The sequence below is a fragment of the Dama dama genome, chromosome 24 (assembly GCF_033118175.1).
Source record: "Dama dama isolate Ldn47 chromosome 24, ASM3311817v1, whole genome shotgun sequence".
In the NCBI taxonomy this organism is placed as follows: Eukaryota; Metazoa; Chordata; class Mammalia; order Artiodactyla; family Cervidae; genus Dama; species Dama dama.
The window spans coordinates 13,373,242-13,396,514 of NC_083704.1; the positions used below are offsets into that span (position 1 = coordinate 13,373,242).

A 23,273-nucleotide genomic window follows, 5' to 3' on the forward strand; every position below is an offset into this window, starting at 1 on the left:
CTGTCTTCCAGCTTGCTGATCCATTTTTCTGTATGTTGTAGTCTACTGTTGATCCCTTTTAATATATTTGGTAGAAAATTGCTTTACAGTGTGTTGGTTTCTACTGTATGATGTGACTCTCTCATGATTGTGTATATATCCTCTTCCTTTTGAGCCTCCACTGTGCCACCCCCCCGCCTCCAATCCTACCCCTCTAGGTCACCATAGAGTGCTGGGTTGGGCTCCCGGTGTTAGAGCAACTTCCTACTATTTTACACATGATAATGTATATATGTCAAGGCTACGTTCTCCATTCATGCCACCCTCACCTTCCCCCACTGTGTCCACATGTCCATTCTCTACTGGATTCATCAGTATGATTTTTCTGGTAGCTTGGTGCAAAAGTAACTATGATTTCAGATCCTGAATGTTAAATCATCATAACTAGGCTCAAAGACATCTTTATTAGTCAAAATAGGAACCATGACAATCAACACATTTTTGCAAATGAGAAATGTTTGTTTTTTCCTGTAGCATAAAAAAAATCTGTGCTTCCAGATATGACGAACTCTTGGAAAACATTTTCTGCATCCTCCTGGTTGTGGAAGCATCTTCCCTGCAAAAAGTTGTTGAGATGCTTGAAGAAGTGGCAGTCAGTTGGCGAGAGGTCAGGTGTATATGGCAGATGAGGCAAAACTTTGTAGCACAATTCGTTCAACTTGCGACATGTCATTATGTGACATGTGGTCAGGCATTGTTGTGGAGAAGAATGGGTTCCATTCTGTTGACCAGTGCCAACAGCAGGCGTTGCAGTTTTTCATGCATCTCACTGGTTTGCTGAGCATACTTCTCAGATGTAATGGTTTCACTGGGATTCAGGAAGCTGTAGTGGCTCGGACGGGCCTCAGACCACCAAACAGAGACCATGACCCATTTTTTGGTGCAAGTTTGGCTTTGGGAAGTGCTTTGGAGCTTCTTCTTGGTCCAGCCAGTGAGCTGGTTGTCATATAAAATCCACTTTTCATCACGTCACAATCAGATCAAGAAATGATTCATTGTTGTTGCATAGAATAAGAGAAGGTGACACTTTAAAAAATGACTTTTTTTAAATTTGTGGTCAGCTTATGAGGCATCCACTTATTAAGCTTTTTCACCTTTCCATTTTGTTTCAAATGACAAATGATTGTAGAATGGTCGGTGTTGAGTTCTTGGGCAGCTTCCTGTGTAGTTGTGAGAGGATCAGCTTTGATGATCCTCTCAGTTGATCATTGTCAACTTCTAATGGCCAGCCACCACCCTTGTCATCTTTGACTCTCGTCTCCTTTGCAAAACTTCTTGAACCACCACTGCACTATATGTTCATTAGCAGTTCCTGGTCTGGATGCATTGTTGATATTGCAAGTTGTCTCTGCTGCTTTATAACCCGTTTTGAACTAGAATAAGAAAATTTCTCAAATTTCCTGTTTGTCTAACATCATTGCTATAGGTCTAAAATACATATAAAATAAACAAGTAATAATTCATTAGCAAAAAGCATAAAGCAAGAATTGTGCATTGTGCATTAAAATGATGTATAACATAAGCAAATTTATACAAGAATGTATTCAAATATCTAACGGCAAAGTTCAACAATGCAAAATTGAATTTACTTTTGCACCAACCTAGTAGACTCCATATATGTGTGTTAATATGTGATATATGTTTTTCTGACTTACTGCACTCTGTATAAGAGGCTCTAGATTCATGCACTTCACTAAATCCAACTCAAATTCATTTCTTTTTATGGCTGAGTAATATTCCACTGTGTGTGTGTGTGTGTGTGTGTGTGTGTGTGTGTGTGTGTGTGTGTATCACATCTTCTTTATCCATTCATTTGTAAATGTACATCTAGGTTGCTTCCATGTCCTGGCTATTGTAAATATTGCTGCAATGAACATTGGGGTACATGTGTCCTTTAGAATTGTGGTTTTCCTTCTAGTATATTTTTTATTTCAACTATTGTATTCTTCATCTCTGTCTTTTTAAATATATATTTTCTCTTTGCTGAGTATTTTTAACTTCTTATCCTGTGCATCCATTATTCTCCTGCGTTCTTTGATCATCTTTACAATCATTACCCTGAGCTCTTTTTTGGGTGGATTGCCTGTTTCCACTTCACTAAGTTCTTCTGGGGTTTATCATGTTTCTCTGCCACCTCATTGTGCCCAAGTTGCTATTTATATTTTCATGTGTCTGCTAGGTTAATACATATCTTGACCTTGGAGAAACTGTTCTGTACAAGATGCCCTGTGTTGTCACCAGCCTGTATGCTCTCGAGGTTTCCTGTGAGGGCTGTGTGGGCCCTCCTGTTGTGGCAGGCTGACTGGGCAGTCTGGTAGGCTTGATTGGCCTCTACTCTAGTTGGTTACCAGCCCATGCTTTATGAAGAGGCTGTTGGAGCTACTGGTTGGTGGGGCCCAGTCACCAGGCAGCTGACTGTGGTACCCCAGGAGGCCTGGGGCTGGAGCCTGTTCACTGGTGGGTGGGTGCAGTTAGGCTCCAGAAACTCTGGGGCTGTTGTCGGTCTACTCCTGGTGGGTGAAACCAGATTTTGGTTTTAATGCTGGACCACTTATGGTCAGAGTCAGGTCCTGGAGTCTGTCTGCAGTGCCCAGGGATCACAGAGCTGGTGTCTGATAACTGGTGTGTTGGGGGGTGGTGCGGGAGGTGTTTCCTGACACAGTTAGGTATGGGGTCAGGGGCATTCTGAGGCTCTGCTGGCCTGCTAGTAGGGAGGGCCAGGGCCAGCTGGTCCCAGGGTAGGGTCTGGCCTGCTGTGGGCAGGCTGGCTCTGCAGACTGTGGCTCTCTTGCATCTAGTGTCTGCCCCCTGGTAGGTGGGGCGTGTCCAGAGCCTGGAGCAGACTCCTGGACAGTTTGGCTGGTGCCTGCCCATTGGCGGGTGAAGGGCAAGGCTGGTCTAGAGGTGACTGTGGTCTCAGGAAGGTTTGGGCGCCTGTCTGCTGAGAGGTGGGGCTGTGTCCTTGTCCGGTTAGTTACTTTCCCTAAGGTGTCCCAGCACTGGTGCCTGCAGGTGTTGGACGGGCCAGGCTCCTCAGTGGGGCCTGCCAGTGTTCACCCAGTAGAAGGAGCTCCAGGAACGGCCTCTGCCAGTGTCTTTGTCCCCAGGGTGAGCCCACAGCCCACCTTCCCCCACCTCTCCAAGAGACTCCCTAAGACCAGTAGGTAGGCCTTGTCCTGGCTCCTGTCAAGTGACTGCTTTTGCCCTGGGTTCTAGAACGCGGCAGATTTTGTGTGCTCCTTTCAAGAGCCTTGTCTCTGTTTCCCTAAGCCCTTAGGGACTCCCGAGGCTAAGCCCCACTGGCCCCCAAAGCCAGGTTCCCTGGGGGTTTGTCTTCTTGCTGCCTGACCCCCGGGCTGTGGGGCCTGATCTGGAGCTCGGCACTCTCACTCCTTGGGAGGACCCCTGCAGTAGTCACTCTCCAGGCTGGGCGGTGTCTCTGTGGTGAGGGACCTGGTTATGTTGCGGCCTCCTGCCTGTCTCGTTCTAGTTCCTTCCTTGTGTCTTTAGTTAGACTTTTTTCTGGTAGGTCCTGGTCTTTTTCATGGGAGGTTGTGATTTTGGTGTGCTTCTGAGAGGAGGTAAGCCCATGGTCTTTCTGCTTTGCCATCTTGCCTAGTCTCTCCTCCCCTTCTGTCCATTTTTTCAAAGAAACAGCTCTTGGTTTCATTGATCTTTGTAAAGCTCTGGGTTTTTTTTACTCACAATTATTTGGTGTGAAATAAAAAATTTTGAGACATGGAAAGAAATGAAAAAGTGTGACCCATGGTTAGGAGAAGAGCTTAGAGAAACCGAGTCAGTGATGGGCCAGATGTTGAACAGTTGGAGTGGAAGAGCAGTTAGAAAATTTTAACAGGAAAATGGAAGACTATAAAAAGATCTAACTGGGAAATGCCAGAAGTGATGGTACCATGTTAGAAGTTAAATATTCGTTTGATGGGCCTAACAGCAGACTGGACGTAGTTGGCAAACCCCAAGTAGAATAAATACAAAGCTGAGAAACGTGGCTAACTCAGCACTGTTAAATCTTCCAGTTCACGAACATATAATGTGTTTCAGTTTAAGTCTAATTACTCACGACAGTGCTTAGTATAAGTTTTCAATATATAATATCATGTACTTCTTTACTTAAATGATTGCTAAGTAAGTTTTTTCTTATGCTGTTACAAATGAGATTATTTTCTTAATTTCATTTTCAGGTTGTTCATTGCTAACGTATGGAAATACAAATTATTTTTTTAAAATCCATGGTATATTTGTATGTTAAATCTCTCAACCTTGCTGAATTCTGTAATTAATAGCTTTTTATGTCTTTTTTCTAGAATTTTCAGTGTACAAGGTCATGTCATCTGTAAATAGAAGTTGTTTATTTCTTCCTTTTCAGTCAGCATGCCTTTTATTTATTTTCTTTGCTGAATAGCCTTGCCTGGAACCTCTAATATAATGTAGTATAGAAATGACTGTGTGTTATCTCTTCTCTAAATGTTTGCCATTCTTATTAAGTGGTATAGAATATAAGCTGTTTTTCTGTCTGTCAATATTGAAGAATACTGACTTCATGAAATTAGTGTCATTGTAATTATGGGATGGTGATTGGGGCCATTAAAATTTTTTTCTTTAATTGGTGGACGATTGATTTACAATATTGTGTTGGTTTCTGCTCTACAGCAGTGTGAATCAGTCATGATTATATCCCTTCCTTCCTGAGCTTCCTTGGGGCCATTTTGATCTACAAAATATGTAACTTTTTTTTTGATTGATTGAAGAACATTTTAATAATTTCACTTTTTTTTCTTTTAGGTTTTCTCAAATAATGATGAAGGGCTTATTAACAAAAAGTTACCCAAAGAACTTCTTTTGAGGTAAGTGTAGATAAACTTTAAAGATTTCTTATATGATTCGGTCATCAAGTTCCAAGATAGTCAGTCTCCTTTCTCACTGTGAGTCCATAGCATAGAAAAACAGGCAGAATTAGCCTAACTGACTTTCTGTTTTTGTTTTATAGAGTGCTGTTCAGCTTGTTGTTAAATTTTACTTGGTCTAATCCAGAATGTACTAAGTATGTACGTAGCATTGGTCTGGATTCTTTTTGTAATGTGGTAAGTATTGTAATAATCTTCAGTAGGTGACCGTGGGTATCAGTAGATTATCTCAATGTAGTCAGTAACGCGAGGAGAGGTTATTAAGGCTGCGAGCTCCTGACGTTATAGACGTTTAGATGTTTTCTAGTAAATTGATTTTAAAATAATTATGCTGTGTGTTCTTACTGAGCACTTAAAGTGGTGTCAGCCCCAATACTGATGTTATCCATTTTATGAGAGTTGTGTGCTAAGTGGCAGTACTATAGAACAGGCTTTTTGTTCTTTATTTTTAGCATTGCTGAGTATACAGGTCATGGTATTTTGCTTGGCATTTTGCCAAGTAAAGCTATGACCAACACTTGTTGATCCTCGGGCACTGCAGTTTCCTTTCGTACTCAGCAAGCATCAAGGAAACCTTATTTTAGTTTTGGATGTTGTATTTTAATTGTTAACAAACACTTAATACATGAATACATGATCTTATGAGTGGCATTTCCCAAACGTTTGGTATCAGTAATGTTTCACAAAACAAAACAAAAAACAGGTTTTGTGATCAATAAGTATGGGAAACACAAGGTAAACAAAACCAGTTTCTTTACTGCATGCCCTCCGGAACCTTAATAGGCTAATACGAGTGGTGATGCTCCCAGGTGAATGACTGTGGCATTTCGAACTTACTGACCTTGGACCTCTTAATAATCCTTGGAAACTTGGGGGGAGATGCTGACATACAGTAAGAAATTGACCAGCTGACTCCATTCCCTGCCTGTGTTTAATCTCATTTTAACGTGTGGGGGATGAGTATATGTGTTCTGTTTACATATTGGAGTTGCTCTGTAAATGCAGCCGCCTCAGTGTTTTCAGCTCCTGTTCTTGAGTCAGGAATGGGGTGAAGACTTGGTGTCCTGTGGTGATGATCACATTTTAGGGGCTTCAGGATGGCATTTCATTAGTTCTCAGGTGTTGCCAAGAGCTCATTCTGCTCAGTTAATAAAAAAAAATTAAGTGATGGCAGAATCATGTGAAAGATACAGCAATTATGTTTTATTTCCACAAAATAAATATTTGCTTGGCTGAGAGAGAATGTTCTTTGGCTATCATGACCATTTTAAAGTTCCGAAAGTGGTAACAAGGAAGGAATGATATGTTTATCACACGAACCCACATGGTCCTGATCAAGCACAGTGAGCCGTTCGAACCAGCGTGGTTGGGCTGGGCCGGCCGTGCCCGGGCAGCAGTAGGGGTGCCGTCCACGCAGACCGCAGAGCGAGTGGCGGTTCCAGAGTTGTGCAGTGTTCCACTCTTGGTCTGACACTTTTCTAGCACAGACATCAAACCTTAATGTGAATATGTCACTTACACCCCGGGGGACCCATAAGCAGCTTCGGGCCGGCCCGCATGAGTCATCCAGCACTGGGGTGTGATTAAACTCCGCCCTTCTCCTGAATACTGCTGCTGTTTGTGACTCAAGGCTGCTAACTGGATATTTTTTCCCTTCTGGTAGAATTAGCTCTTACACTGTACGCAGCCATGGTACTGTTTCTACCTATTGACTGAAAGGGAGGAGGAGTTGGGGTGGGGAGCGCTGTGGAATTATATAACTTTCTGTGCTAGTGTGATTTCAAACTGCTGTTTTAGAAATTTGATTTTTTTAAGGATCCATGATGGACCCAGCTTTCAAAAATCCCGGAGTTGCAGTTTTTGAATCATGCTAAGGCTCACACATAGATCATTTTTTAAAAAAGAATTGTCATTTGAGAGCAAATGTTCATAACATGCTTATTCGTAGACTTGCATTCCCACTTCTTCCCTTATTTTGGAGTCTGTAAGGGGAAGTGAAAATTTAAAGGACTGCCATGGTAGGTCTTCTCTGACTCTTGGGTCTCAGACCTATCTCTAGCCAGATTTTAATTTTTGTTGGCCTTTAAATCATTTCTATCATTTTACTCTCAGATTTTCTATTCTCAGTAGTAATAGCTTTCCCTTTGCCAGCTACCCTTTTTAAGCAAAAGTTTGAAGAAGAGTTTGAGCCAGCTTGCCAAGGCAGACATCTTTATCGCATGTTAACACCACCACAAAGCGAGTGAGTGCCCCAGAGCCCCCACGTCACGCAGCTTAAATGCTGGTGCTGTTGCTCAGTTCAGTGATGTCTTCATACTTTCAGCCTGTCTTCGGCTTACATTTTTACTTCATGTTGTGAACTTCTTTGTGACAGAGCAGACTGTTGTTCTTGTTCTTACTGAATTCCTGTTTACTTTCCGTCTTCATCAATAGGTGTGAATTTTTTGACTTTATGATAATCTTATTTATTTGCCACCAAGGTCATTTGCTCCTCTGCCATTTTTTTTTTTTACCGCATCAGTTACTACCCTCTTAAATTCTCTACTCGTTTCCATTACTGATCATATCCAGTTTGAGCCTACACTCTGGAACCATTAACAAGCATAACCTAGAATTATGTACTCTTCATCACTTTATTATCACTTTGAATCCAGTACGAAAAATCTGAGTTTTTTTAATCTGATCATCTTATTTCTAGTTTTAAGACCCCTCAATATTAGTAATTCACAGACTCCTTCTGCTACCCGTTTTTAGTTTGTTAGTTAACAAGAGTTGACAGTTTTGCTCTTTCTGTCCTGCTTTCACTTATAAATTAAGGATGTTAAAGTTCTCCCTCTACGCCTTCATGCACACACAGTTCAACAAACGGCTTGTAATTTTGCTATTCCTGGAGTCAGTTATATAATGCTTATAATAATGGAAATGTGTAGTTTGTTATAATCTCCGTATCTGTTAGTGAGTTGAGTTGTCCTTGCTTATACTTGTCTTCATTGTTATTGGATATATTACTTTTGGAGCTTGACTTGCTTGAGGTTTCTACTCTCCCCATTTACTGGTTGTGTGACCTTAAAGTGACTTCACTCTCCAGGCCTAATTTCCCGTATCTGTAATAGTACTGGTAATAGTTCTTACTTTAAGGGGCTGTTGGTAGCTCTGAGCACCTGGCATTTAATAAATGTTAAGTAAATGTTTTATTATTGTATAATATCAATTTTGGATGTCTGAATACTTAATAAATACTCTTGACAGTACAGTTTTAATACAAACAATTGATAAAAGCAGGCTATCCTGATATGCATCTTAACATATGCTACTGCTAACCATCTCAGTAAAGGACCTGATTATTAAGCAAGTTAATATGGCCTACTGCTTCATTTCATCAACTTGGACTAATTTAATCTCAACAGAAATTGCATACTACCATCTGACATTAAACTGACAACTTTTGGTGCTTGAGCAGAGTAGTGGTGGTAATTATGACAATTGATAATTATTTTGTATTATCAAGAAGGCAGTCTCTTGGAAAGAACCATTCCTCTTTTGAGAAAAGCAGTCTGGCCTGAGCAAATATTGGCCCACAATTCAGGTTTCAAATTGTAAGATTAGTTTGTTTGACCTTAAGTTATTACTTCTCTTATGGGCAAACAGTAAAGAGTCTGCCTGCAGTGTGGGATACCTGGTTTGATCCCTGGGCTGGGAGGATCCCCCAGAGAAGGGCTGGCAACCCACTCCAGTATTCTTGCCTAGAGAATTCCATGGACAGAGGAGCCTGGTGGGTTACAGTCCATGGGGTTGCAAAGAGCAGGACACGACTGAGTGACTAACACACACACACACACACACACACACGGTTGTTTTCAGATTTTAGTGATGAAAATGCATGTAAACAGCTTCATAGGAATAGGGAGTGCTACATGCAGTAAATATTTTAAAACATTTTGAGAAAACATGACTCTTGTTCAGTTCATTCAGTTGCTCAGTTGTGTCCGACTTTTTGCAACCCCATGAACCGCAGCACACCAGGCCTCCCTGTCCATCACCAACGCCCAGAGTCCACCCAAACCCATGTCCATTGTGTTGGTGATGCCATCCAACCATCTCACCCTCTGTTGCCCCCTTCTCTTCCTGCCCTCAGTCTTTCCCAGCATCGGGATCTTTTCAAATGAGTCAGCTCTTCGCATCAGGTGGCCAAAGGATTGGAGTTTCAGCTTCAACATCAGTCCTTCCAGTGAACACCCAGGACTGATCTCCTTTAGGATGGACTGGTTGGATCTCCTTGCAGTCCAAGGGACTCTCAACAGTCTTCAACACCACAGTTCAAAAGCATCAGTTCTTTGGCGCTCAGCTTTCTTTATGTCTCTTGTTAGTAATGAATAATAATGAAAGAAAGCTTGTTAGACGTATTTTTAAAAACCATATCACCATTATCTATGTTATTTTCTTTTCTTTTAAAATGTATGTGGATCCATGACAGAATGAAGTCCTGAATGTGTTTGTGGGCTTGATGAAGAAGGATTGATTGCCCCAAACAGGAGAGCTGAGCCTAGTAATTTTGGCAAATGGAATCAACTACATAATTACATATAATTTGGCAGTTTTACTAGTTTGCTAGGGAAAATGATAAAATAACTAGCACTTAAATTTTCAAATTTCCCTTTTCTAAAATGTATAAGCCAATTCCATGAGTGAAAATAATTGTGGTTTTTGTTGTAATTATTAAGTTACAGCCCAGTGCCTATCTGTAATCAAGGGACCCTGGGGAGCAGTGCAGTAAAGGGCTCATTCCTGTTTGGGGCATCATTGAATGGGCGTTCTTGCCTGCTGGCTGGTTGTAGTACTCCATGGACTTTTTCAAGGACTGCTACCTTCTGCTGTCTGTGATGCCTTTGTATATATTCCAAGGCAACCAAACGGGTAAGATGCTCTTTAGGGGCACATACTGCAAACTGGGCTTCCCTGGTGGCTTAGAGGGTAAAGACCCCGCCTGCAGTGCAGGGGACCTGGGTTCAGTCTCTGGGTCAGGAAGATCCCCTGGAGGAGGGAATGGCAACCCACTCTAATATTCCTGCCTGGAGAATTCCGTGAACAGAGGAGCCTGGCAGGCTACAGTCCACGGGGTTGCAGAGCGTTGGACACGACTGAGTGACTGACAAGTGGCCGTAGAACTTCAAACACAGGTTTAAACTTCTGTGCAGGTTTTTCTTTTTGCTAGAGGTGTTTTTTTTCTTTTGGTTTGTTTATGTTTGTTGTTGTTGTTACCTTGTATCAGTCTTTACAGGACTGAATTAATGTATGTTGAAATTAGATGCAGATGCTTAAAGGCCCTTCCCTCTGTATACTGTTATGTGTTATTTTAGGCTTAGCATCTAAGTCCAAATCATGGCAGAGGCAAATTGTCCTCAGTGTAGGTTGGGGTTATGCTTACAATTAAAACTCTGATGATGCCTTTGAATTTTTAAATCTGCATTGGGGTGGCATGAAGCATGAATAGAACTACACAGATAAGGGTAAAACTAGTACATTCTACTCTAGAGTGTTATCCCTGGAAAGTTATGAAGTTATGTTAGAGAACTGTTAATTTAAAAGCTGTGAATTCGGTAGTTACAACAGAAAAGATTGACAAATTTGATTCTATGAATAGTAAAATATGGCAAAATATACCATACCAATATAAGCAGCATAGTGGTAGATGAAATAATTCAAATACACATTATAAGAGAAGGCTATCTTCTTCAACATATACACAAATTCTTAAAAATTATTGAGAAACAGATGGATCAGGTCTTCAAAAAATTTAAGAGGGTCTGAACAAAGAGGAAGTACAAATGGTCAATAAATATATTGAGTTGAATTGCTAGAGGTCATAGGCTTGAAAGGTTGTTGTTGAGCTGTGAATGACGCCAGGATTCTTGGCCTCCGGAGGAGAGGAATTCAACCCTGGGCCAGTGACGAGGCTTGATCGCTCAGAGCTTTTGTGTAGGGAAGTTTTTTTTAAAATAAAAGAGATAGAGAAAGCTTCTGACATAGACATCAGAAGGGGGCAGAGAGAGTGCCCCCCCACTAGCCTTTAGCAGTGTGTTATATACCTATCAGCAGGCTGCTAATTAGAGAAAGGGGATGTTTAAAAACTCAGAGTGGCACCAGGCCGCTCACTCACAACATGCATTCTGAGATAACGTTGGCACAAGGTGAGTCAGCCCGGGCTGTAAAACGATTAATGTGAACCTTGAAGAAAGGCAGGTTTCCTAGTTAATATATAGTTTCCAAGTAAATATACAGTGGAAACAGTGTCAGACTTCATTTTTGGGGGCTCCTAAATCACTGCAGATGGTGACTGCAGCCATGAAATTAAAAGACGCTTACTCCTTGGAAAGAAAGTTATGACCAACCTAGATAGCATATTAAAAGCAGAGACATTACTTTGCCAACAAAGGTCCATCTAGTCAAGGTTGTGGTTTTTCCAGTGGTCATGTATGGATGTGAGAGTTGGACTGTGAAGAAAGCTGAGCGCCGAAGAATTGATACTTTTGAACTGTGGTGTTGGAGAAGACTCTTGAGAGTCCTTTGGACTGCAAGGCGATCCAGCCAGTCCATCCTAAAGGAGATCAGTCCTGGGTGTTCATTGGAAGGACTGAGGCTGAAGCTGAAATGCCAATCCTTTGGCTACTTGATGCGAAGAGTTGACTCATTGGAAAAGACCCTGATACTGGGAGGGATTGGGGGCAGGAGGAGAAGGGGACGACAGAGACTGAGATGGCTGGATGGCATCACCGACTCGATGGACATGAGTTTGAGTAATCTCTGGGAGTTGGTGATGGACAGGGAGGCCTGGCGTGCTGTGATTCATGGGGTCGCAGAGAGTCAGACACGACTGAGCGACTGAACTAAACTCAACTGAAGTAAATATGTAGTAAATACATAGTTTCATTAACACAGATCAGGAGAACAATGTATGAGTAAAACATACTGGTTTGTTGAGCCCTTATTGGTTCTGAGTCTTAAGAGGAACAGACTTGAAGAAAGACTAGGGTAAATACATAGTTCATTAACATAGCTTAAGAAAAACGTTTCTATGAGAAAAATGCATTGGTTAGCTCAAGGTTTGAGAAAAGTTCAGGTGAAACCAGGTGTCTTCATGGTAACACAGAATTTTAAGAGAACCCTCCTTTCAATTATGTATAGAGAAGGGAAAAAAATCTGATACTTGTAGTTTGTTTCCTCCTGCCACTTAAGAGAGAGATAAAAACATCTGACACTTGCAGCCTATTTCCTCCATTTGGAGACCCCTTAGCCTTTCTGCCTGTTACCCTCTCAGGCTGTAAAAATATTTAACTTCATATAGTAATATTTGTTTTTCCAAAGTGGTCTTATCAATTTGCATTCATACAGACAATGGATAAGAGACTCAGTTGAGTTGTTCTTTTCTGATTTTAAATGCTGTGTGTGTCTTAAGTATAGACTGACATCTCATTCTGCTGTTGATTTGAATTTCCCTGAATTCTAATGATGTTGAGCACGTGTTTATAGTTTGTCTCTCACATGTGTTTTTTCTTGGGTGAGATGTATGTATATATTTTTTGCCTACTGCCTGTAAAAAAAACACTGTTTTGCCTACTGTTTATTATTGGTTTGTAGGAGTTTTCTTCCCCTTTCCTGCTTTTATTTATTTGCAGTCTGCCTTGGTCTTTGTTGCTGCTCATGGGCTGTCTCTAGTTGTGGAGAGCGGGAGGCTGTTGTCCAGCTGCGGTGCGTGGGCCTGTTGCCGTGGCTTCTCTTATTGCAGAGCACAGGCTCTAGTTATGCGGGCTTCAGTAGTTGTGGCCAGCAGGCTCAGAAGCTGTGGCTTGAGGGCTCCAGAGCATGGGCCCAGTTGTGGTGCACTTGCTCAGTTGCTCCGAAGCTCGTGGGGTCTTCCTGGACCAGGGATCGAGTCGGTGTCCCCTGCATTGCAAGGAGATTCTTACCCACTGGACCACCCGGGGAGCCCCCCATTCTTGGTCTTATTATTACGGTAGCCCCTACATTCTTTCATCTACTTGTTTCAAGTAATGTCTCAATAATCTTTGTAAGAGGATGATTGGGGGTTTTAATGATTAAAATGAGTACTTTATTCACTATGATTATCATTGCAGTTTTCTATTTTTAATTTCTTTTTTATCTTACTAATTTTGCTTCTCTCCTACTTAAAACTTTCCCTGTTGCCTTTAGTGTAAAGTCCACGTAAATTGTTAAGACTTATTCTCCCAGAACTTTCCACTTACTATTTCTTATTATATTTCATCTCTCAGTCTTTTCCAACTTTCTTCTAAACTCTGATAGCTGATTTACTTCCAGTCCCTGAAAATGTCATTTAATTTGTTCTCTCCCATAGTCATTCTGCTTTCTTGAAAGGCCAGTCTTAATTTATTTTTTACTGATGTGTAGTTGAACTACAATGTTGTGTTAATTACTTCTGTACAGTAAAGAGAATCACTTTATTATATATGTGTGTGTGTGTGTGTATATATATATATATATATATATTCAGTTGTATCCAACTCTTTGCAGCACCACAGACTGTAGCCTGCCAGGCTCCTCTGTCCATGAGATGATCCACGCAAGAATATCAGAGTGGGTTGGCATTTCCTCCTCCAGGGGAGTGATAAAACATAATAGAAAAGAGTATGTACATTCTTTTTCATATTCTTTTCATTGTGGTTTATCACAGGATGTTGACTAGAGCTACCTCTGCTTTGCAGGGGGACCTTGCTGCTTATCCGTTCTGTGTGTGCTAGTTCGCGTGTGCTGATCCCGCACTCCTGATCTAACCCCCTCCCACCCATCTCCCCCCGGCAACCACAAGTCTGTTCTCTGTGTCCCCCATTCTGCTGCTGTCTCATCGTATATAGGTTCACTTGTGTCAAATTTTCGATTCCACGTATGTGATATCATGTGGTATTTGTCTCTTTCTCTTTCTGACTCAGTTTGGTAGTCTGTGTTTGCATCCATGTTATGGCGAATGGCATTATTTCATTCTTTTTTATCGCTGAGTAGTATTTCTCTGTACATATGTACCACATCTTCTTTACCCGTTCATCTGTCAGTGGACATAATTCAGGTTGTTTTCATTTCTTGGTTGTTGTGCACAGTACTGCTTGTGAACTTAGGTGTACATGTATCTTTTTGAATCATAGTTTTGTCTGGGTATATGCCCAGGACTAGGATTGCTGGATCATATGCTCATTCTACTTCCACACGGTTTTCCACTGTAGCTGCACCAACTTACATTTCCACCAGCAGTGTAGGAGGGTTCCGTTTTCTCCACAACCTCTCCAGTATTTGTTGTTTGTAGAGAAGGTGCCAGTCTTTTGTTCACTGCGTCTTTTACCTAGTTCAGCCTAAGGCTTTCTCTAAGTTCAGGACTGTGTTCGCTCTTTCTTGAGTGTGTGTATAGGTTCTTTACACATTTACAATTTCTTGTGTTTGTCCTGGACTTTATGTTGCATAGCACAGTAAATCTTATCTTTAAAAAAATTGAGGTTTTATATATATATATATAGTTGACACAGGTGTACAATATAGTGATTTGATATTTGCACATACTGCAAAATGATCACCACATTGTCTAGTTGACATCTGTCACCACACATAGTTACAAAACTTTTTTCTTATGATAACTTTTAAGATTTACTCTTTTAGCAACTTTTAAATATGGAATACAGTATTATTACCTATAATTACCATGTTGTATATTACATCCCCATAACATTTACTTTGTAACTGGAATTATACCTTTTGACCCCATTTCACCCATTTTGCTCACTCCTGCACCTCTGGCAACCACAAATCTGTTCTCTGTATCTTTGAGCTCAGGTGTGTGTTTGGTTTTTTTTTTTTTAAGATTCCACATATAAGTGAGATCATAAGGTATTCGTTTTTCTCTGTGTGACTTATTTCACTTAGCAGAATACCCTCAAGGTCTGTCTGTGTTGTCACAAATGGCAGTTTTCATCCTTTTTTATTGCTGAATAATTTTCATATATAATACCACATCTCACATTTTTTATTTGTTTTACTTCTTTGGCTGTGCTGGGTCTTAGTTGTGGCAAACAGAATCTCTTCTTGTTATGGCATGTGGGATCTAGGTCCCTGACCAGGGATCAAACCCGGGCCCCCTGCATTGGGATTATGGAGTCTTAGCCACTGATCATGAGCAAAGTCCCCACATTTTTTAATTCGTTCATTCATTGATAGTCAGGCCCTTAACTTGATTCTATATCTTAGCTATTATAAGTAATGATGCAGTGAACATGGTAGTGTGTATATCTTTTGGTCCAGTCTTATGCTTTCATTTTCTCCAGATGAATATCCCCAAGTAGAATTGCTGGATTATATGGTGGTTGTATTTTTAAATTTTTGAGGAACTGCCTCAAAATTTGTTGATGTTGATGGGGTCCATTCATATATTGTAGTGATTGCCATTGTAGTGTTAGCTAGCACCTCTGCACATCATGTAATTACCATTTATTTGGGGGGAATAATTAAGATCTAGTTTCTTAGAAAGTTTGGTGTTTTATTACAGTGTTGTTACCTATGATCACTATATTGGTTATTAGATCTCTAGGACTTACTTATATACTAGGTGCAAATTTGTGCCCTTAAAACAATATCTCTTCTATCCCCTCACCCCCAGACCCTGGTAGCCACGTCTTTTTGTGAGTTTGGCTTTCATTTTGGGCCCACATATAAGTGATATTGTAGTGTTTGCCTTTCTCTGACTTATCTTAGCAGTGTCCTCAGAAACTGTGTTGTCACAAATGGCAAGATTTTCTTCTTTCTCATGGCTGAATAATATCCTGCTGTGTCCACATGCCGCATCTTTATCTGTTGGTCTGCTGACACGCACTTAGGTTGCTTCTGTATCGGCTATAGTGAATGGTGCCGCAGTAAACGTGGGAGTGCACGTATCTCTTCAGTATCCCGTTTTCATTTCATATGTTCAGAAATGGAATTGCTGGATCATACGGTAATTAAAATTTTTCCAGGAACCTTTCATATTGTTTTCTGAGGTGGCTGAACTACTTTACATTCCTGCCAACAGTGTACAAAGGTTCCCTTTTCCCCACATCCTCAGCAACACTTGTTTTGTCTTTTTGATGGCATTGGTGTATTTTTTCTATTTTTTCTTTGTTTTCTTTTTTTAAAACAAATTCCCCTTCTAGCTTTTTAAATCCTGCCCCCCTTTTTTTCCTTTCTTTGGGTGAATTGTGTTTTCTTTAGCTTCCGTAATTTGGGCATTTAGGTCATTAATTTTCACCTCGCTTATCTAGTAACAGGTAAGTTCTTTGGGCAATAGTCTCAAAGCTGTATTTTTGTTGAATTACATAAGTTTTGAAGTTTAGTGTTTTTTTGTTTGTGTGTTTACTATTCAGTTTCAAATATTTATCAATTTGATAAATGCTTCTTTGACTAAGACATTTTTTTGTTTTTTGTGTGTTTACTATTCAGTTTCAAATATTTATCAATTTGATAAATGCTTCTTTGACATATATCATTTTTTCTTAGGGCATTTTTTATTGTATAATATATAGTTAGAGAACCATACAGAACACAATTATTAGACAAAGACCCTAGTAGCCATACCTTGGTCAATAAATAAAACTTTTTCAGTCACCAAAGAAGCACTTCCATTCCACACCCAAATCATGACCACTTCTCTCTCCAGGAGTAACACTTTCTTGACTTTTATAGCTGTCACACTGTTTCGTTTCTCTCTAGATTTATCACTCGTATGTGCATCCCTCATTATTATGGTTTAGTCTTGCTCATTTGTTTGGTTTTCTTTGGTGGATCTGTAATGTCATTCAATAATCAGCAGTTAGTTCTCATTCACAGTAGCTGTGTCTAGATTTTAAAAAGTGGTGACAGATAACATAGTAGCCAGGGTGTAGAGCCCGTTTGTTGAATCTGCATCTTCATTATGTCCTCTGGACAGCCGCAACATGCATGCAGTGTGGGACATTCCTTATTCCTTTGGCCCAGAGCTTTATTGAACCTGGTGTACGTGTTTTATTAACACGTGTTTATTAACGTGTACGTGCAGAGTTCCCATCTCCTTCATGTCAGATTTCTGGGTTTCTTTGAGTGACCGAGGGTCATGCTTCTGAAGACCCATTCCATGGATGTGCTTGTGAATATTGATAGTATATCCTCTGGCCACCACCTCATTGATGGCAGACCAGCCCTGCTTTTTTCTTGTCACGCTTCTTTGTGGAAGCCATCAGACTGAGCTGGGGTTGGGAAAAAGCTAGTCTTGCCCATTTAATAAATCTTCAAGTGTCTGATAATCAACAGGTTTCTTGTCTGTCTCTTTCCTGTTCCATACATTTTTTTCTGTTGAATATCTTGGGTTATTTGACATGTAGCAGTTTGCACCATCTGGGTTTTGCTAATTGCATCCTTATGGTGGAATTTCAGCATGTTTCCGTCATTTTTATTTCTTGGAAATTGACAGCAGGATCAGAGGTTTGTTCAGATTCAGGTTCAGTCCCTTTGATTATGTGGTGAGTGTGAGACTGTGTGGCGGTGTGTTCTTTTATTAGGAATCATGTAATTTCTGATTTTCTTTTTTTGTCAGTCGCTAACATTTGTGTGATCCACACAGTCAAAGGCTTTGGCATAGTCAATAAAGCAGAAATAGATGTTTTTCTGGAACTCTCTTGCTTTTTTGATGATCCAGCGGATGTTGGCAATTTGATCTGTGGTTCCTCTGCCTTTTCTAAAACCAGCTTGAACATCTGAAAGTTCATGGTTCACGTATTGCCGAAGCCTGGCTTGGAGAATTTTGAGCATTACTTTACTAGCGTGTGAGATGAGTGCAGTTGTGTGGTAGTTTGAGCATTCTTTGGGATTGCCTTTCTTTGGGATTGGAATGCAAACTGACCTTTTCCAGTCCTGTGGCCACTGCTGAATTTTCCAAATTTGCTGGCATATTGAGTGCAGCACTTTCACAGCATCATCTTTCAGGATTTAAAATAGCTCAGCTGGAATTCCATCACCTCCACTAGCTTTGTTCATAGTGATGCTTTCTAAGGCCCACTTGACTTCACATTCCAGGATGTCTGGCTCTAGGTGACTGATCACACCATCGTGATTATCTGGGTCATGAAGATCTCTTTTGTACAGTTCTTCTGTGTATTCTTGCCACCTGTTCTTAATATCTTCTGCTTCTGTTAGGTCCATACCATTTCTGTCCTTTATCAAACCCATCTATGCGTGAAATGTTCCCTTGGTATCTCTGATTTTTTTGAAGAGATCTCTAGTCTTTCCCATTCTATTGTTTTCCTCTATTTCTTTGCATTGATCACTGAGGAAGGCTTTCTTATCTCTCCTTGCTATTCTTTGGAATTCTGCATTCAAATGGGAATATCTTTCCTTTTCTCCTTTGCTTTTTGCTTCTCTTCTTTTCACAGCTATTTGTAAGCCCTCCTCAGACAGCCATTTTGCTTTTTTGCATTTCTTTTCCATGGGATGGTCTTAATCCCTGTCTCCTATATAATGTCACGAACCTCCATCCATAGTTCATTAGGCACTCTTATCAGATCTAGTCCCTGTGTGGATCACAATAAACTGTGGAAAATTCTGAAAGAGATGGGAATACCAGATCACCTGACATGCCTCTTGAGAAACCTGTATGCAGGTCAGGAAGCAACAGTTAGAACTAGACATGGAACAACACACTGGTTCTAAATAGGAAAAGGAGTACATCAAGGCTGTATATTGTCACCCTGCTTATTTTACTTACATGCAGAATACATCAAGAGAAATGCTGGTCTGGAGGAAGCACAAGCTGGAATCAAGCCTGCCAGGAGAAATATCAATAACCTCAGATATGCAGATGGCACCACCCTTATGGCAGAAAGTGAAGAAGAACTAAAGAGTCTCTTGATGAAAGTGATGGAGGAGAGTGAAAAAGTTGGCTTAAAGCTCAACATTCAGAAAACTAAGATCATGCCGTCTGATCCCATCACTTCATGGGAAACAGTGGCTGACTTTATTTTTTTCGGCTCCAAAGTCACTGCAGATGGTGACTGCAGCCATGAAATTAAAAGACGCTTACTCCTTGGAAGGAAAGTTATGACCAACCTAGATAGCCTATTAAAAAGTAGAGACATTACTTTGCCAACAAAGGTCCATCTAGTCAAGGCTATGGTTTTTCCAGTGGTCATGTATGGATGTGAGATTTGGACTGTGAAGAAAGCTGAGCGCCGAAGAATTGATGCTTTTGAACTGTGGTGTTGGAGAAGACTCTTGAGAGTCCCTTGGACTGCAAGGAGATCCATTCAGTCCATCCTAAAGGAGATCAGTCCTGGGTGTTCATTGGAAGGACTGATGCTGAAGCTGAAATGCCAATCCTTTGGCCACCTCATGCAAAGAGTTGACTCACTGGAAAAGACCCTGATTCTGGGCGGGATTGGGGGCAGGAGGAGAAGGGGATGACAGAGGATGAGATGGCTGGAAGGCATCACCGACTCGATGGACATGAGTTTGAGTAAATCTGGGAGTTGGTGATGGACAGGGAGGCCTGGCGTGCTGCGATTCATGGAGTCGCAGAGAGTCAGACACGACTGAGCGATGAACTGAACTGAACATTTGTGTGTGCTTACTGCCTAGATTATTAACTTATTGGGGTTACAAAATGATAATACTCTGATTGTTTTTCTTCATTTATTAATTGGAATGCTTTTATAAAGTATTACTTTCACTTCTGTTTGATTGCACAGTGCTATAGTTTATGTAGGAAAGGCAGGAACATTGCTTGACATTCTTTCTCTTAATTTACCAGTTTTCAAAATAATGAGATATGTGAAGGTATGATGTTTGGGGAACAAAATATGTTCATAATTTCAAATAATCTCCCACAAGATACATATTAATTACAAAGGGGAAAATGGTAACTTTATAATAGGACACTCTGGCAGAAATCATGACCAAATGATCGAAGTAGGCATCACCAGTAACAGGACAAATGGACACTAGATGCCTCCTGATGTGGTGCCCAAGAGCACAGTGTCGCTGCTGTGGCATTCCTAACAACGGTGGGTAACTTGGGTGTGATCATGCGGAAACATTAGCTACACAGCAGGACATTCTACAGAGACCTTTATGCTTCAAAAATAGCAAAGTCATGAAAGATAAAAACTGAGAAAGTGTTTCAGATTAGAAGTGACTGAAGAGCCGTGACAGATAAGTGCAGTACGTGATCCTGGGCCAGGAAAACAAAGATTTTCTTTTAAGGGCCATTAATGGGACAATTAACAGGTTTTTTAATACCGTCTATAGATTATAGTATTGTATCCATGTTAATTTCCTTGCTTTGTTAACTCTATTGTGTTTTTGAAAAAGAAAATGCCCTTGTCTTTAGGAAATATTTGAGTATCTTAGGGGTAAATGAACATTTTGTCTGCAATGTACTCTCAAGTATTTCAGATTTAATTACACATATGTAATTACCATATCAGCCCAGATGGTTTCATTGGTGAACGCTACTGAACACAAGAAATGATACCAATTCTCAACATTGTCATAAATAGGAGCAGAATAATTCTTAACTCATTCTGTGAAGCTGGCATTAGCCTAATACTAAAACCAGATAATGATATTATAGGAAGGAAAAGTTCAGGACTTCCCTGTGGTCCAGTGGTTAAGAATCTGCCTGCCAGTGCAGGAGACATGGGTTCAATCCCTGGTCCAGAAAGGTCCCACGTGCCGCAGGGCACCGCCTGTGCACCACATCTGCTGAGGCTGCACTCCCGAAACCCTTGCTCTGCAGTAAGAGAAGCCCTCTCAGTGAGAAGCCCGCACACCACAGCTAGGAGGGAGCCCCCACTCGCCGCAACCGGAAAAGGCCCGTGTGCAGGAAGACCCAGCGCAGCGAAAATGAAAACAGACAAAAAGTGTTTTGAAAAGAAAAGTACAGAACAATTTCTCTCATGAATGTAGATGCAGAAGTCTTCACCAAAATATTAGCAAGTCAAATTGAACAATGTATAAAATGAATTATGTACTATAACCAAGTGAGATTTATTTCAGGCATGCGAGGATTCTTCAACATTCAAAAATCAAGATAATCTATCACATTTATGGTCTAACAAAAAAATCATATGGTCGTATCAGTAGATGCAGAAAAAGTATTTGGCAGTTAAAATGCAGTTAAAAGTATTTTAACACTCATTCATGATTAAAACTCTCATATTACCAGAAATAGAGGGGAACTTCCTCAAGAATATTTATACAACAACCCTTGAAGCTAACACTATATTTAATAGTGAAAAACTGGATGCTTTACACCTGAGATCAGAAACCAGAAAATGATGTCCCCTCTTACCATTCCTGTTCATCATAGTACTACTGGAAATCCTACGTAATATAATTAGATAAGAAAAGAAAAGGTATACATTGGGAAGTAAGAAATAAAGCTGCTCTGTTTGTAGATGACATGATTGTATACATAGAAAATTCCAAACAATTGACAAAATATTCCTGTAATTAATAAGCAATTATATAACATTGCAGAATACAAGGTTAATGTGCAAAAGATAACTACTTTCCTATTGCTATTTCTCATATTGTTGAGCAGCAGTGAACAACTCCAAATTGAAATTAAAAACAATACCATTTACATTAGACTCAAAAATGAAATACTTGAGTATAAATCTGTCAAAAGATCTATATGATGAAAACGCCAAAACTCCAGTGAAAGAAATCAAAGGAGGTTTGAAGAATTGGAGATGTTACATATTCACAGATAAGAAGACTCAATATTGTTAAAATGTCAATTCTTCCCAAATTGATCTATAGAATCAATACAATTGTGATAAAATACCACTGAGTTGTTTTGTGGGTATTGACAAATCCATTTTAAAGTTTATACAGAGAGGCAAAAGACTCTGAAAGGCCAATATACTCCTGAAGAACAAAGTTTGAGGACTAACACTACTGACCTACAAAGACTTAGTTTAAAGCTTTAGTAATCAATTCAGTGTGGTATTGGTGAAAGAATAAACAGATCGATGGAACAGAATACAGAGCCCAGAAATTGAGCCACCAAAGTCAACTGATCTTTGACAAAGGAGAAAAATCAATTTAATGGAGAAAATACATCTTTCTTTTCAACAAATGGCATTGGAATAATAGACCTTACAGCTTTCACAAAATCAACTCAAAGTGAATAATGAGTCTAAGTGTGAAACCTGAAACTATCAAACTTCTAGAAGGAAGCATCGGAGAATATGTGGGTGACCTATGGTTTGACAGTGAGTTCTAGCTACAATATCAAAAGCATGATCCATGAAAGACAAAATTGATAAGTTGGACTTCATTAAAACTTCCCTGAGAAGGACATTGTTAACAGAATGAAAAGGCAAGCCACAGTTTGGGAGAAAATATTTGCAAAGACTATATGATAAAGGACTGATATCCACAATATACCAAGAGCACTTAAAATCCAATAAGGAAATAACCAATTTAGAGAAGGGGCAAAACATCTGAACAGGTACCTCACTAGAGAAGATAAACAGATGCAATGAGCATATGAAAAGATGCTTAAAATCATAATATCATTTGGGAATTGAAAGCTAAAATAAAATGAGATATTGCTGTACATGTACTAGAATGGCAAAATTTAAAAATCTATCAGATGTTGGCAAGATTCAGAGCAACAGGAACTCCTTCATTGCTGGTGATTCAAAACCGTACAGCAAGTTTGGAAGACAATTTGGCAGTCTCTTACATAGCTAAGCGTAAACTTACACATCTAGCACTTATGCTCCAACTGAGTGGAAAACATTCACCTGTATACACGTATTTATAGCCATATTATTCATAATCACTTAAAACTGGAAGAAACCCGGATGTCCTTATATAAATGATTGGATAAACAATGATACAGCCATACAGTGGAATATTATTCAGGAATAAAATGTGATTAGCTGTTGTCTGACTAAAAGATAGAGACATATGCATGATGAAGAAAGCTGATCTGAACAGTTACATACGGGGTGAGTCCAGTTATATGACACTCTGGGAAAGGCAAGGCTGTGGCGGCACTGAAAGGACCAGTGGTTGCCAGAGATTAGTGAGGAAGATGGGTGGGATTCGCAGGACAAGCGCAGGTGGTTTTTAGGGGTAAACTGTTCTACTTGATACTATAGTGGTGGGTGTCCTTCATCACGCATTTGTCAAAAGCCATAGAACTGTACAGTACAGAGAGTGAACTTTGTCATAAACTGCGGACTGTAGTTAATGACCACATATCAATATAAATTCATGAAT

The 23,273-nt window shown here is 40.1% G+C and overlaps 1 protein-coding gene across 2 annotated transcripts in view; it reads left to right on the plus strand.

Annotated features, from left to right (window-relative positions):
* The window catches only part of FBXL2 (F-box and leucine rich repeat protein 2), a 79,616-nt gene that overhangs the window by 13,546 nt on the left and 42,797 nt on the right, over nucleotides 1-23,273 (plus strand). For both annotated transcript variants that reach the window (XM_061127692.1, XM_061127693.1), the window contains exon 2: nucleotides 4,840-4,901. In XM_061127692.1, the coding sequence (XP_060983675.1) occupies nucleotides 4,840-4,901 (62 nt within the window). The remainder of the gene's footprint in view (nucleotides 1-4,839; nucleotides 4,902-23,273) is intronic.